Raw genomic sequence first — 14872 nt, 5'->3', positions numbered from 1 at the left:
TTTTTTTATAATTACTATTGTTATTGTTATTATTATTGCCTTTCATTGTTCAGGGTGAAATAAAATAAAGTATAATAAAATTCAAGTATTAGGGGTAGGTGAGGGTTGATATAATCCTCTTTACTCTCCCTCCAAAATATGTGGTTTTGAAATTATTTAAAAGAAATTGTTTTCATTTTTTTTTTTTTTTTTTTTTTCAGGCATCTTTGAGAAGTCTTGCCAGAAGGCTTATGAAGAAGTAGTTACTTTCATCAAATCACAGTTATAAACCAAGACCAATTTTGTGGTTTCATCCATACGATATTTTTCTCTGTCTCTTTCACTCACACACTCCCACCTCGTTTCCTTAAAACTTTGCAAAAAAAAAAAAAAAAAAAAAAAGCTTCAAAATTCTCCCTTTTTCTGCTCAATATTTAGAATATAACCTTTACATATTCTTTTGCTCATTGAAATTGCTTGCCACTAACATGATTATTTTATATGTATTTATACATATATAATATATATATATATATACACACATATACACACACACATACATATATATATATATATATATATATATATATATATATATATATATATATATATATATATATACACACACACAACACACATATAGTTATATATATATGATCTATATGTATATACGTATATAAAATATATTATTTTTTTTTGTGTCAGTTTTAAAAATGAATTGCCTTAATAAAATTCTGCTTCCTGACATGTTACAAAAATGTTTAATCTGTTCTGGTCTAAGCTTTGTGTGTTCTTCAATTCAATATTCTGTATAATTTTCATATTGCACAAAGTAAAACAACTTCCACTATCAGTGTGTCATTCAAAAGTCAGGAGACACTCTTTGGAAGGAGGTGATATTTTTTTTTTTTTTTTTTAAACAAATGCTTGTAAGTTTGTGTCCTGAAAAATAAAATAAAATATATATAAAAAAAAACATATATCTACAAAACAGAATTATATGGAAACTGTATTCTGTGATAAATAAATTCCAAGTTTAAGACCAAAAGAATGTATTTGTCTTTATTGTTAATACTTTGTCAGCATTAAAATTATTATTTTTGTTGTTATTTAACCTCAGGTAAGCTGACTTGTCATCAGAGTATTCCAGCTATCTGTTATTTGTTTCAATGATTAGACTGTGGCCATGCTGGGGCATTGCCTTGAAGAATCGTTTTAGTTGAATGTATTGACCCCAGTACTTTTTTTTTAAGCCTGTCACTTATTCTATCAGTCTCTTTTGCTGAATTGCTAAGTTATAGGACATAAACACACCAACACCAGTTGCCAAGCACAGGTGGGGGAAAATATGGATACAAAGCCACACACACACAGATATATAATATATATATATATATATATATATATATATATATATAATGACGAGCTCCTTTCAGTTTCTGTCTATCAAATCCACTCACATGGTGCCACAGAGTGGGATTGAACCTGGAACATGTAGTTGGGAAGCAAGCTTCTTACCACACAGCCATACTTGATCAACTTGTCTTTTTTTTTTTTTTTTTGTTCTTTCCTAATAGGGTACTACATTGTGTAAAGTATCTGTTTCTCAGGCTTTGCAAATTGAGAGAGCTTTAACTGCTATATCTTTGAAATCAAGCAACCACATAGATAGACATCTTTCATTGGCTTAGGATAATCATGGGTAGCCTATGGCCTGTGAGAGGGACTTTCTGAATGGTACACTCTAACAAAAACAATTTCCTTGAATTATGTGACTTGCCTAATGGCAAACTCTATCTTCAGGTAGCCTGCTTCTTTGAAAAAGTTGCCTGTGCCTGGTTTATCTTTTACTTGTTCCAATCACTAGATTGTGGCCATGCTGGAGCACTGTCATCAAGAATTTTTAGTTGAATGAATTGACCCAGTACTTTTTAAAAAATCTGGTACTTATTCTATCCATCACTTTTGCTGAACTGCTAAGTTATGGGGGCATAAACACATCAGCACAAGTTGTCAAAGAAGGGACAAATAGAAATACAAAGACATACACACACATGATGGGCTTCTTTCAGTTTCCATCTATCAAATCCACACACAAGGCTTTGTGTCGGTCCGAGGCTATAGCAGAAGACACTTGCCCAAGATGCCACGTAGTGGGACTGAACCTGGAACCAGGTAGTTGGGAAGCAAGCTTCTTACCACACAGCCATGCCTGTGCCTGTAGGTAATAATGTCTAACACATACACACATAATGTGTGTATAATAGCAGTTTTATTCAGCTCCACATTACTTTAAGTTTTGTGGGCGTGTCTATACTCACAAAACGTTGATGTGGAGCTGAGTCAGTCTGTTATTAAATGCATGGGTGTGTGTATGTACACACGTGAATATAGAGATCATTATTAGTTAGCACCAGGTAAGTCCTAATCCAGTGGACCTGTGATGAAAAGTGTTGCAGTTGTGACTATCCTGTCTTTCTTTTTTTTTTTAGTGTATTTTGAGACCACACTATCCTTCCTTCCTTCTCTCTTTCTCTTTCTCTCTCTCTCTCCCTTCCTCATATAGATATATACAGTCAGGTGTGATTAAAACGAGATTTGGTTGCTGTTTCTAGCATGTTGAACACCTGTGTAGAGGTGGCTTGTTGGTTTTGCAGTAGCATTCTATGGTGTTGGAGACACATCTATCAAATCCACTTACTTTGGTTGGCCTGAGGCTATAGAAGACAGAGTACCATGCAGTGGGACTGAATGCGGAACAATGTGGTTGGGAAGCAAGCTTCTTGCCACACCTGCATGTATGCACACACACACTAATAATAAGGATTATGATGAAGTAATATAAACATTACCTTTAATTCATTTTTATATATAAACAAACTTGTTAAATTTTTCTAACTTTTGTTACCTTGTTTCCGTTAAAATACACTGCATCATTTCATGCTCAGAATTGATGGAACATGGAATTAACTATCTGTATCGTTATTAGCTGTCGGAACACTGCCTCCTTCAAATATTCTATACTTCTCCAAATTCACCAACAGTACCCCTGTTATGTCTATACAACCTTTCTTTTTTATGGCTCTCTTACTGCTCATTTTTCTTTATTTTTCTGTTTTATTTTGTACTCCACATTATAGTTTTAGCTATCATTGCTGTCTTTCTTTACTTCACTTATTACTGCTTTCTGTCCCTTCTATTCTGATGAGTTGTGCATCTAAGCACTGTATACACAAAGCTCATTATTACCTCCGCCTTAGCGAAGGTGGAGGTATTGTTTTCAGTCATGTTTGTTTGTTTGTCCATGGACAAGATATCTCAAGAAACGCTGGATGGATTTAGATGAAACTATCAGGGATGTTTGGCCTCATGACTGGCACAAACTGATTAGATTTTGGGATCGATCCGGTACCAGACAAGGATTCTGGATTATTTTTCCTGTTTTTTTACTTAATATTTGAGAGTGGTCAGGTTCATTTCAAGTATTCTTGTTTGTGAGAGCTGTCAATTTTATTTCAGATATTCTAATTTTAATCATTTCTGGCTAACCGTTGAGAGGACGTTGGTGTTGCCTTGGCAGAGGTTTGCACTCTCTGAGTGCTCTTGTTAGTATTTGTTTCAATTAATTTTGAAAATAATTATAACTGTCATTATTAAACTGATGTTTGGAACTAAGTTGGTAACATTAACTTTTTAAAACAATAAAATAAATCATCACTATTGGATTTTTAAAAGGTTTATTATATATAAAAAGAAAAGATTAAAATTATTATTGTTATATTTGGCTCAGTGGTTAGTGTTGGGCTCATAATTATGAGGTAGTGAGTTCGATTCCCAGGGACCAGGTTGTGTGTTGTGTTCCTAAGCAAGACACTTTATTTCACATTGTTCCAGTTCACTCAGCTGTAGAAATGAGTTGTAACACCACTGGTGCCAAGCTGTATCGGCCCTTGCCTTTCCCTTGGATAACACTGGTGGCGTGGAGAGGGGAGGCTGGTATGTACAGATGACTGCTGGTCTTCTATTAACAACTTTGCCTGGACTTGTGCCTCGAAGGAGAACTTTCTAGGTGCAATCCCATGGTCATTCACAACCAAAGGGGGTCTTTCTTTCTATATTTGGGGATGGTCATATTTTGTCAGTTAAACACAAGCACAATGTATTTGGTCTTCACTTCAGCTTTATTATTATTATTATTATTATTATTATTATAGTTTATCAAATCTCTTCACATCACACATCCTTTGACCTATTTAGCAATTCTTTATCCCATGTGTTCTCTTATTCTTAGTGCATTTAGAAAATGGACTAAACAGAACAAGGGGAGACATTTTCTAAATGGACTAAGCAGAACAAAAGGAGACACTAGGGATAAAGAGACACTGAAGAGGTTACAGGATATGTGACAAAAGAGCTTTGACAAAAAAATTAAAATAATTATAATAAGATTGAAGTAAAGACTGAACTTATAGTGCATGTGTTTAATTGGAAAAAATATGACCATGCATAATATTAAAATTATTTCCATCTTTTTGTTAGTGTGTATCTGTTGACATGTGTTGTCTTGTTTAAGATATTTCTTAAAATAATCACAAACTTTTAAAATAACATTATTAAAATGGTGTTTGGAACATAAATATGAAATTTTGATGGAAGGTTTTAATTTAGATCATTTAAAAATAATAAGTTTATATCATAGAACTAGATAAGTTTGTATCAAAAGCAAGAAAGATAGATGTATGAAGTGAAAATTTTGCACAAAGGCAGAAAGCATGGAAGTTTTCCAAGTATCCTAGAATTTTCCGAGAATCTCAGAAGTTAATGGCAACCTTGTGTCACTGCACAAAAATTGGAAACATCTACTGTAAGATATTGATATTTCTTCCTAGATGCTTTGGCCTGTTGATTTGTTATTATTATTATTATTATTGAGTGAGAGAGCAGTGAATACCATCAAAGTGACATTGGGGTAAAATATATGAAGCCCATTCTACCCATCATGACTACCCATCTGATAACAGTACGCCAGGCACATGCTTCACAAACCATATGTGCATGACATGGTGATCTCATATCAAGTTAAACAGCGTATGTTCTTGCAGGTGGGGCCCATCCCACTCAAAAGGACCTTGAATAAAGTTTGTTTAAGGATGTTGAATGAAACACCCATGTTTCCAGAGGTGAATTATTCAAACCCCAACGAATCCCTCTCAACACATGTTCTGCTCCTGATCAGAGATGTTCATCTCATCAGCCACCAAAGGACCTACTCAACTAGTTACAGTCAAACAACTGATGAGCAAATTTGTGGTACTGAGCAGAATATTTGCCGTAGCCCATCTTTTATACCAAGACAAAGCAATGTAAATGATAACACTCCAATCAGTTAAGATCAGAAGCCATGAGATCCACTGCCTGGTACTGCATCTGGGCATTTATAATTGTTATTACCTGTGCCTTAATGACTGCAGAGGTATTGTTTTCAGTCATGTTTGTTTGTGTGTTTTTCTGTGGACAAGATGTCTCAAGAACCACTGGATGGATTCAGATGAAACTTTCAGGGATGTTTGGCCTCGTGACTGGCATGAACTGATTAGATTTTGGGATCGATCCAGTACCGGACAAAGATTCTGGATTATTTGTTATATTTACTTTACATGAAGTATTACGATCTTATGTTGTCTTTCAAGTCTTTCTCTAATTATCTCCCTTGAAAGCATGCTCATGGTTTCTCAATCCCCAAATCCTTGCTGTTCCTAATTATTATTATTATCATTATTATTAAGGCAGCATGCTGTCAGAATCATTATTGCATCAGACAAAATGCTTACTCTTTTACTCTAATCAAGTAAAGAAAGACAGCTATGAAAGCTAGAAGTATGTGCATAGTACCAGGATAAAACACAAAAATATAGAAAAGTGAACATTAAAAGAATCATAAAGAGTCATTCTGAAGTATTGAGCTCTTTTGTGAAGTCAATGTAACCCAATTTCAATTCTTGATCAGAGCTGCCTCATTTTTCATGAGTGTAGGACAAAACTCCCTAGAGCAAAAAGAAAAAAAATTTAATGATAATTTTTATTCTTATTTGTAGTTTATGAACACTTCTTTGAGATGTAAAACATTACATTAATTATATGATAACCCCAATCACAAAAATGAGTATAATAAAAAGAATATCATACTGTATCTCTAAAAAATGAAAACAAACACAATACTGAAAACCTCATTAAGTATTGAGGTTCATTTAAAGTTCTTTTTACTACAACCTGGTACTGTGTCCTATGCCATTCAGAAATTTCTCCCACATAGTCCAGAGGAATAATTTGTCCAGACCCCATTTTTCATAGAACTTCGGAAAAGCAGGAACATCGTTATCTTCCAGCCACTTAACTGCCTCCCTCTCCCACCCCCACTCCCACACAGATTTTATAAACTAACTTTGCTAAAACCACAAACTGTGATCCAACATCAAATTTGAACCCACATCTGATCTACTCATGTAGTGCAACTGCTGTCACACACTGACTTTGTGGAGCAGGTCTTTTATGCACCAACATTCTCACTGTATACATACTTTCTTACTCTATTACTGTAACTATGAGCCATAAAGTAGTCACTACTTGGTTTCTTGATAAAGTACAAAATAGTAGCCAAATTACCTCAAACCACACTGTTAAAAAAAAACAGAATTGAAGAGCCTAAAAATTTTTTTATAAAAAGAAATCTATGCACAGCATTCCGAACTCACTGTTTTAAAGCTGAAATAGACAGGATATATCTGTTCAACATATAAGGAAGATGAGGTTTTATACAAGTAGAGAGTTTTTACAATGAAGTTACATTATGCCTAGAAAATATAGAAACAAGCAAATAGAAACTGAATAGTTTCATAACAAACAAAACAAAGTAACAAAAATAAAACCTTTTCTCTATATAAAAGGAAATGATAAAGTTTAAAATAGATACTTAGTACATTAAAGTAATAATGTATTTAGATGAATGCAAAACACAACAGAAAGATGAAATCAAAAATGGAACTACAAAATATAATAAAGAAGATATATACTAAAGAGAAAAAACACTCCATGGCCAATATCCTGCAAGACTTGACAGAGTGGAAGTAACTTGGCATGAAAACCAACAATGGCTCAAAAAACTGGACTAAAAACAGAAACGGAAGACCTGATTTCAGCCAAGCAGGAATAATACCTTTTTACACACACATACAAAAGCTGCAAACATAAAATATTGAGACTATTACACAGTCATCAGATTATGTAATTATCACAAAGAAATAATTGTTCACATCATTTCTGGCTGTGCAGTCTTGCGTAGACATAATGTGTGTTGTGTGTGTATATCAATGCAGGCATAAGTGGCTATGCAGCTATGTCTGTTGGGTAATTTAATAGGTAAAAATGAGAGAAAGTGTTAAAAGATTGTACAAAACAGAGTATATTGTAATGACCTAACTACAACAGTCTGGGACACACCTGTTCACACTGACATGAAGATCAAAGCAACAATATCACAACCAAAGACGAGAATTAAAATCTATGTATTTTTTGGTTTTTGTATGAATGTGTGTATAAATCTCTATGTACTCTGTACACATATATCAATGCACACTTTGGGTGTATTGATGTATCATATATGTGTGTACGTCTTTATGATAAATGTGTGTATGTATCTACTTATTCATGCATACATACAAATATAAAGTATTTTTGTCAGTGTGACTCAAGCTAATAGGTGTGTACTCTGAGAGCTCAATTTGGTATGCCACTAAAATTCCAGTATAAACTGCAGTTGAAAATGTGTTTTCACGACTGCCTTTCTAAAGTGGCTAGAAATGGCTCCTCTTTGAGTGGATGTGTATAGATTAAAGCAGAAATGAAGAGGCAAACAATTTAGTAAGACTTGACAAGGATATTTAGTTATATTATATTACAACATAATGAAAAGGTGTATACAATCTCTAAAAACTGTTTCTAGAATATCCCAACTATTGGAACTTTTTGCCAAGCAAGGATTCCATATACTGAATATACCGCCATCGGAAGGATATCACCAGCTCTTTTCATTTGTACATGGATTTACTTCATGAATACATATTTCAAATGGATCGCTCCTCATTTAGACAAAATGAACTATAATAATATTAGTACAACTGCTGTATAATGTTCCTTCACTGTTACATCTCTTTATCCTCTCCTTCTCCAATGACATATGGAATCCTCACTTGGTACAAACTTCCAATTGCTGGGATATTCTAGAAACAGCTGTTAGAGATTATATACACCTTTTCATTATGTTATAATATTATATTAACCTAGTTTCTCTCACTCTTACTTCCTGTTTCTGTTGTGCTTGTAATTCAAAGGGTCAGCCTTGTCACACTGTGTCACGCTGAATATCCCCGAGAACTACGTTAAGGGTACACGTGTCTGTGGAGTGCTCAGCCACTTGCACGTTAATTTCACGAGCAGGCTGTTCTGTTGATCGGATCAACTGGAACCCTCGATGTCATAAGCGACGGAGTGCCAACATTAAAACAATATTATATAGCTATATTAAATGTCCTTGTTCAGTTTTACCAAATTGTTTGCTTCTTTATTTCTGTTTTACTCTATAAACATAACATAACTGTGGAGGGAACCTGTGAAAGAGGAAGACCCAGGAAGACATGGGACAAGATGGCGAAGCATGATCTTTGAATGTTGGGTCTCATGGAAGTGATGACAAGAGATTAAGATCTTTGATGATTTGCTGTGCTTGAGAAGACACATCAAGCCAATTGAAATCATAGTCATGACCAGAGCTGGTGACATGTAAAAGGCACCCATGCCAATGACATGTAAAAAGCACCCACTACACTCTTGGAGTGGTTGGCATTAAGAAGGGCATCCAACTGTAGAAACCAAGCCAAACTAGACTGGAACTTGGTGCAGCTCTCCAGCTTACCAGTTTCAGTTGAATTGTCTAACCAATGCCAGCATGGAAAATGGACACTAAAGGATGACATACACATGTATCTATCTATCTATCTATCTATCTATCTATCTATCTATCTATCTATCTATCTGTCTGTCTGTCTGTCTGTCTGTATGTATGTATGTATGTATGTATGTATGTATGTATGTAAAAATTTAGATTCAGGTGAATATGGTACTTAAGTTGAGGCACCAGAATTTAGTATGGTATTATCCATGCAATTTCAAAGTAAGGTGATTAAAATCAAAATAAGCAACAAGGATATCCAGAGGTAATGCAGTACAATCGTTTCATGCAACTCCATTTAATTGAACAATGTAATCATTACATCAGTTTAAAATGCAAAGCAATCTTCAGCTGCACAAAGACATAGAATTTAATTAAATTAGAACAGATGGACACATTAGTATAATAATACCGAAAATCTCTCAGAGGTTAGGGAGACAGGCAGAGAAAATCTTGCTTTAGCCACACGTATGTATGTATCTAAATTGAGGGATTGGAATGGGTAAAATACAGCATGCATTTTTTCTTAGCTGGCTAATCCTCTGATATAACAGTTACTCAACAAGGGGTGCTCAACTTAGCTAATCATCAGGCTAAGATTACCTTACTTAAATGAAGGTTATATTTGGCGCTTGGAATTTCCAAGTTAACTCACCACAAATGTGAATTGAAAATGAAGTATCAATGTAGGATAAACCTACAGTTAAAGACTCCAGGAAGAAATTCAACATAATAAACGCTGTGAATAATATATTAGGTTGGCAACTAAGTTCCTCCCATATTTTAAAATTTAAATTTTTTAAAAGGTTTAATAAAAGATAACAACTAATTAATCAATAATGTATTCACCTTTGTTGTTTACAACTTCTTCCCAACATTCAACATGATTTTCAATATCTCGTATGGTAGCAAAATTGATCCAACCAAACTCTAAATTCTGCATCAGTATTGAACGAAACTCTGTGCATAGCATTTGAAAGAGATCGAAAGAGGTGGAAATCTGTTGGTGCCAAATCAGGAGAGTACGGCGGGTGTGGCAGCACTTCCCAGCCCTGCATTTGAATCGGTTCCTTGATCATATTAGCGATATGAAGACAGGCGTTGTTGTGCAGCAGAAGAGCTCCATGCTGACGATTAGGTCTTTTCTCTTGAATAGCCGTGTTGAGTTGTTACATCTGTTGAACATCGAATTCTGTGTTGACCATTTGGTTCTGTTCAAGCAATTCATAATGGATAATCCCTTCCCAGTCCCGCCATATGCACAACATCGCTTTACATGGATGAAGATCTTGTTTCACACGTGGTGTCGCTTGTTTACTGGGGCTAAGCCATTCCTTACGCTGCTTCATATTGATGTACAGGCGCCATTTTTCATCACCAGTAACGATTTGGTAAAGAAATCATTGCTTGTGTCCATGAGTTGAGCGGTGATGAGCAAGCAAACCAGCGGAGATTGTGGCTCATTGATTTTTGTTGTCACTTAAAGCATGCGGAACCCATGCTCCATACTTCTGAACCTTTCCCATCGAGTGAAGATGCTTCTCTGTAGTAGTGTGGGAGCATTCCATTTTCTCTGCCAGTTCCCTTGTCACTTGACGAGAATTTTCGTGCAAAAGTTGGTTTAATTGCTCTTCATCGAACTCAACAGGATGACCAGAACGAGGTGCATCTTTGAGGTCAAAATTTCTATTTTTGAACTTGGCATACCAATCAGGAGTGGTTCTTTCAGCTTTGGCACCCTCTCCATACACAGCCCAAATGTGAGCAGCGGCCTTAGAACCTTGATTAAAAGCAAAAAGAAGGAGATGTTGAAAATGCTCGTTTTTCTTAACTTGACATTCCATTTTAATGATCTGAAAATAGACAAAAATTAACTAAAATTAACTAGAAAAAAAACAAAATAGATTCCAAAATGATTCAAAATAGAATTCTCTAAAAAAATAGATTCCAAAATTTAAAAACGCAATAAATTCCAAAATTTAAAAAAACCGGCAGGAACTTAGTTGCCAACCCAATAGTTGAGTCATGGGATAAAGTGAAACCTTCGACTTTGAATAGTGCTTGGAAGAGTATATGGCCAGACTGCATCCATAACATTACAAGTTTTCCTCAAGTAGAAAGTCTACATCAAATTCTGAAGGATATTGTGGCACTTGCAAAGGATGTAGGATTTGAAGACGTCACAGATAATGTGATTGAGTTGCTAGTGTCCTGGAAAGAAAGTTTATCTACTGAAGAGCTGATGCTGGAAAAAGAACAAGCTAAGAGTATAGATGAAACAACAGAAGTTCCACCTATTCCACTTAAAATGGCTATAAAAATTATTGCTTAAAGGGTTGACACTTCTAGAAGGAAAGTTTGAAAGTTTTTGCTGATAATGATCCTAATCATGAATGTAACACAAAAATCAAAGGAGTTTTCAATGAACTCAGTTCCTATACTGAGCTGTACAAAGAAATGATATGTCATTAACATCAAACGACTTTGGATAATTTCGTTTTTGGATTTGGTTTGCAAGATTCTTTATGTGATTTCGTGTGTTGAAGCATATTCTGTTGTGTCTGGGGAGAGTCATTTTCTTATCGTGCCTTAAAAATTTAACACACTCACCGTTAAAATTTCCACTTATTATTTTTATTTTCCTAAAATTTTTGTTGCATCTTGCAACCTTTTCAAAACTATTGAGAGTCAAAACTATTGAAAAGGTTGCAAGATGCAACGAAAATTTTAGGAAAATAAAAATAATAAGTGGAAATTTTAACGGTGAGTGTGTTAAATTTTTAAGGCACGATAAGAAAATGACTCTCCCCAGACACAACTTTGGATAAGTTCTTCACCCATCAAGTTAATGTGCATGATAATGAACTATAATAAAGCTCATTCCATCCCCGTCACTCACACAGTAGTTAACATCTCTTGATCCCATAACATACCCCTCTTAAAATGTTTTTGTGTTTTTATGTATTTGTAGTTATTTTCATGTATAAAGGCGACCATGTTGCTTGTTTTGTGTTTTCTTGTGAATCCTTTTTTGTTGTTGTTTTTTGTTTTTGTTTTTGTTTTCGAAAAAGTCTGTAGGAATGCAATTTCACTTGATAGTATGAGAATCAAGAGAACAATTAATTTTGCCTTAGGGAATTTTGTGTTTTGGCCAGATTTTCAGGACCTCATTACTTTAGTAAAGTAAGGGATTCCTGTTGTATGGTTGCACAGAAAGATGATCAATGTAAAGTGTAAGTGGAGAGGGACAACATTAAGACTGAAAGATGGGATAATAATTGAAATGTTTCAGAGGAAAAAGTAAATTAAACATGCAATTCTGCTTTCACTTAATTACAACAGCAGAATACTGCAGTTAAGCAGGTGAAAGAGGGGACAGTGATTAAGAGATAAAGGGCAATGAAGATGGCTTGAGGAGAAAATTGAGCAAGAGGCAGGGTTGTACATGCATATAGTACGTATGTGTATATGGTGTATATGTGTATGTACACACACACACACACACACACACACACACACACACACACACACACACACACACACATATATATATATATATATATGCAGTAAATATATAGAGAAATACACATGCACAAATACATGCATACAAACACACATATATATACATACAGAGCCATTTTAGCAACTTTATAGGTCCCTGGGTAAATCAGTGCATGGGGTCCATAGTATTTATTGATAGCAAGCTATGACATATATAGGTCAGAATTGGGTCCCTGTCCATGCTTTAAGACACCCTGTGCATAATGTTGAAATTCTAATGAAGGAATCTTGGATCTAGGTTAGGAACCAGATCTTTCTCTATTGGTAAGAAATCTTGAAACAAAACTGAATGACATACATACATACATACATACATACATAATGTAAGCACAACAGGCCTGATATAATGATTTGGGATACAGAAGAGAAACTGTGTATAGTTGTGGAAATTAGCTGGCCAGTGGATGTTAACATAAAACTGAAGATCAGTGAAAAAGAGAACACCTACACTAAACTATTGAGAAATCTGCAGTTACTCTATCCAGATTACAAGTTCAGGTTTCTACCTGAAATTATTGGGGCACTGGGATATGTAACACATGCCTAAATATCAATCTGGAGAAATTAGGTTTCTCAAAACCAGAAAAGAGAAAGCTGATTTGAAGACTACAGATCCACTCCATCACTTGAACTGTAAAAGTCTGTAAAACTTTCCAGAAATTTATCCTTTAAATATAGATGAGCATATCTAGATATGCAACTACATGCATGAGAATACATACATAAAGCAAAACATACAAATATGTACATATACATACATACATACATACATACATACATACATACATACATACATACATACATATATGCATGCATACATACATACATACATACATATATGCATACATACATACATGCATACATACATACATACATACATACATACATACATACACAATACACACACATACATACATACATACAAACAGAAATACCCTGTTGTTGATGTTGAAATTCCAATGAAGCAGCCTTGGATCTAAGTTACAAACTGGCTCTTTTTCTATTGGCAAGGAATCTTGAAATAAAACTGAGCAATGACATACATACATACATACATACATACATACATACATACATACATACATACATACATTACAATGGTACCTGTAACAAAACAAAACACATGACATTAAAGAATATTACAGCCAAATAAAGAAAATTTGGACTCTCTAATAAAACAGTAGCCCACAGTGTGTCTGCATTGCCAGTACTCATACTAACGTTTGGGCTGCTTGATTGGACACTTGATAAGATCCAAGCCATTGATGTGAAAACCCAGAAGATACTAACAAGGACACATAATTTCCACATCAACAATGAGATAGACCGCCTCTACCTAAAATGAAAACAAGGCGGCAGAGGCTTAACATTGATCCAAACTGCAGCATTCCTTGTCTGATAACTTTAAATACATGCCCAAAGAAGTAGCATGACACTACTACAACATATTATCAGATGAAAGGATGAGCGTATATGAGCAGAAGATCAGGCATAGATATGTTAGTAGAAAGCTATCAGATGATAGTAACATTGAACAGCAAACCAGTCTATCATGTACCAACAACTGGATCACTACCTCCCATTTTGAAGGATATATGTTTAGAATCCAGGAACAATAAATACCAACCAAATATCTGATGCACAAAAGGGACAGAGAGGCAGGAAAAGCAGGACAACCAATGCAGACTTTATAGAATTAAACCAAAGATATCACCCACATCATAAGCAGTTGTCCAAAAATCTCATCACGAAAATGAGACACGATGTTGTAGCCAGGACACTCTATAATGAAATCCATTGGAAGGATAACCCCGAAGACAAAGAAGTAAGACCCACAGTATGGTTGAAGCCATAGCCACTCATAACAAAAAGGAGTACTGGAGGAATGTCCTAGTGAGAACCTCATAAAATGTAAACACAATAGATCTGATATAATGGTTTCAGATAGAGAAGAGAAACTGTGTACAGTTGTGGAATTTAGCTGGCCAGTGGATGTTAACATAAAACTGAAAATCAGTGAAAAAGAGAATACCTATGCTGAACTATTGAGAAATCTGCAGTTACTCTATCCAGATTACAAGTTCAGGTTTCTACCTGTAATTATTGGGGCACTGGGATATGTAACACTACTTGAATATCAATCTTGAGAAATTAGGCTTCTCAAAACCAGAGGGGAGAAAGCTGATTTGAAGACTACAAATCCAGTCCATCACTGGAACTGTAAAAGTCTGTAAAACTTACCAGAAGTTTATCATTTAAATATGTCTATATATGCAACTATATGCATGAGAGTACAGACATAAAGCAAAACATACAAATCTGCACGTA

At 34.8% G+C, this 14872-nt stretch overlaps 1 protein-coding gene across 1 annotated transcript in view; it reads left to right on the top strand.

Annotated features, from left to right (window-relative positions):
- Positions 1–336, top strand: part of LOC106877203 (uncharacterized) — a 100219-nt gene extending 99883 nt beyond the window's left edge. The window contains exon 8 of the mRNA XM_089365160.1: positions 201–336. Within this exon, the coding sequence (XP_089221286.1) occupies positions 201–268 (68 nt within the window). The 3' untranslated portion in view covers positions 269–336. The remainder of the gene's footprint in view (positions 1–200) is intronic.
- Positions 337–14872: the final 14536 nt, after the last annotated feature.

The sequence above is a fragment of the Octopus bimaculoides genome, chromosome Z, assembly GCF_046866305.1.
Source record: "Octopus bimaculoides isolate indiv1 chromosome Z, ASM4686630v1, whole genome shotgun sequence".
Taxonomy (NCBI): domain Eukaryota; kingdom Metazoa; phylum Mollusca; class Cephalopoda; order Octopoda; family Octopodidae; genus Octopus; species Octopus bimaculoides.
This window is presented reverse-complemented; position numbering and strand designations above follow the sequence as displayed.